This window comes from Drosophila pseudoobscura, chromosome X, assembly GCF_009870125.1.
Source record: "Drosophila pseudoobscura strain MV-25-SWS-2005 chromosome X, UCI_Dpse_MV25, whole genome shotgun sequence".
NCBI lineage: Eukaryota > Metazoa > Arthropoda > Insecta > Diptera > Drosophilidae > Drosophila > Drosophila pseudoobscura.
In genome coordinates this window covers 34168278-34169358 of record NC_046683.1, presented here as the reverse complement: position 1 = coordinate 34169358, position 1081 = coordinate 34168278, and the positions used below count along the sequence as shown (strand labels likewise).

Below are 1081 nucleotides of genomic sequence, written 5' to 3'. Positions count from 1 at the left end.
ATGGCCCTTGGAAATCATTCGCACTTACTGTTTGTCTAATTGCTCACTTTTACGCGCTGTCGGTGGCTTCTGAACAAATGCAGTTATTTTTTGCTGCGATGTTGTGGCGGCAGAATAACTGGCTTCAGTACTTCCTTGTCGTTCAATTTCATCGAGAGAAGCTGGGTGTTTCAACTTCAAATGCCGTGTCAAATTGCTCTGTGAACCTCCGGCTATACTCAAATCCGACTTGCAGTACTGGCACTTTGCCTTTTTGTCATCTATAGCGTCGAAGTGATTCCATAAAGCACTAAATTTACGTTTAAGCGACATTTCAAAACAGTTTAATTTTCTTTTCAACTTTCTTGCCAGAGTCCGCCACAACAAAATTTGAAAACGCCATTTCGTTTTTGTCTTTCACCCCTAATACACTTGATAGACCTACATAATGGCGGACGCAGCTCCAGCCCGTGGTGGATTCCGTGGCGGTTTTGGCTCTCGAGGGGGTCGTGGTGGACGCGGTCGTGGCCGTGGACGTGGTGGCAAGGAGGACTCCAAGGAGTGGGTTCCAGTCACCAAGCTAGGTCGCCTGGTGCGCGAAGGCAAGATCAAGTCCCTGGAGGAGATCTACCTGTACGCGTTGCCCATCAAAGAGTTCGAGATCATCGACTTCTTCCTGGGCTCAGCTCTGCGCGATGATGTGCTGAAGATCATGCCTGTGCAGAAGCAGACCCGTGCCGGTCAGTGTACCCGCTTCAAGGCCTTCGTTGCCATCGGTGACAGCAACGGTCACATTGGCTTGGGCGTCAAGTGCAGCAAGGAAGTTGCCACCGCCATTCGTGGCGCCATCATCCTCGCTAAGCTGTCCGTCGTGCCCGTGTGTCGTGGCTACTGGGGCAACAAGATCGGCAAGCCCCACACCGTGCCCTGCAAGGTTACTGGCAAGTGCGGCTCCGTCTCAGTGCGTCTGATTCCCGCTCCCCGCGGTACTGGCATTGTCTCGGACTTGTGGAAGGAGATGCCTCTGGGCTCCACTCCCTACCAGGCATACTCTGACTTCTTGTCCAAGCCCACAGCTCGTCTGCACGCTGATGCTGAGTGA

General features: G+C 52.7%; 1 protein-coding gene across 1 annotated transcript; it reads left to right on the top strand.

Moving 5' to 3' along the window:
- The first annotated feature begins 376 nt into the window (after nt 1–376).
- LOC117185080 (40S ribosomal protein S2-like) lies at nt 377–1081 on the top strand. The gene has a single exon (XM_033384834.1). The coding sequence runs from the start codon at nt 428–430 to the stop codon at nt 1079–1081; it is 654 nt and encodes a 217-aa protein (XP_033240725.1). The 5' UTR covers nt 377–427.

What these genes read in the sequence shown, in the direction of transcription:
- LOC117185080 (XM_033384834.1), top strand. Translation starts at nt 428, where the DNA reads ATGGCGGACGCAGCTCCAGCCCGTGGTGGATTCCGTGGCGGTTTTGGC.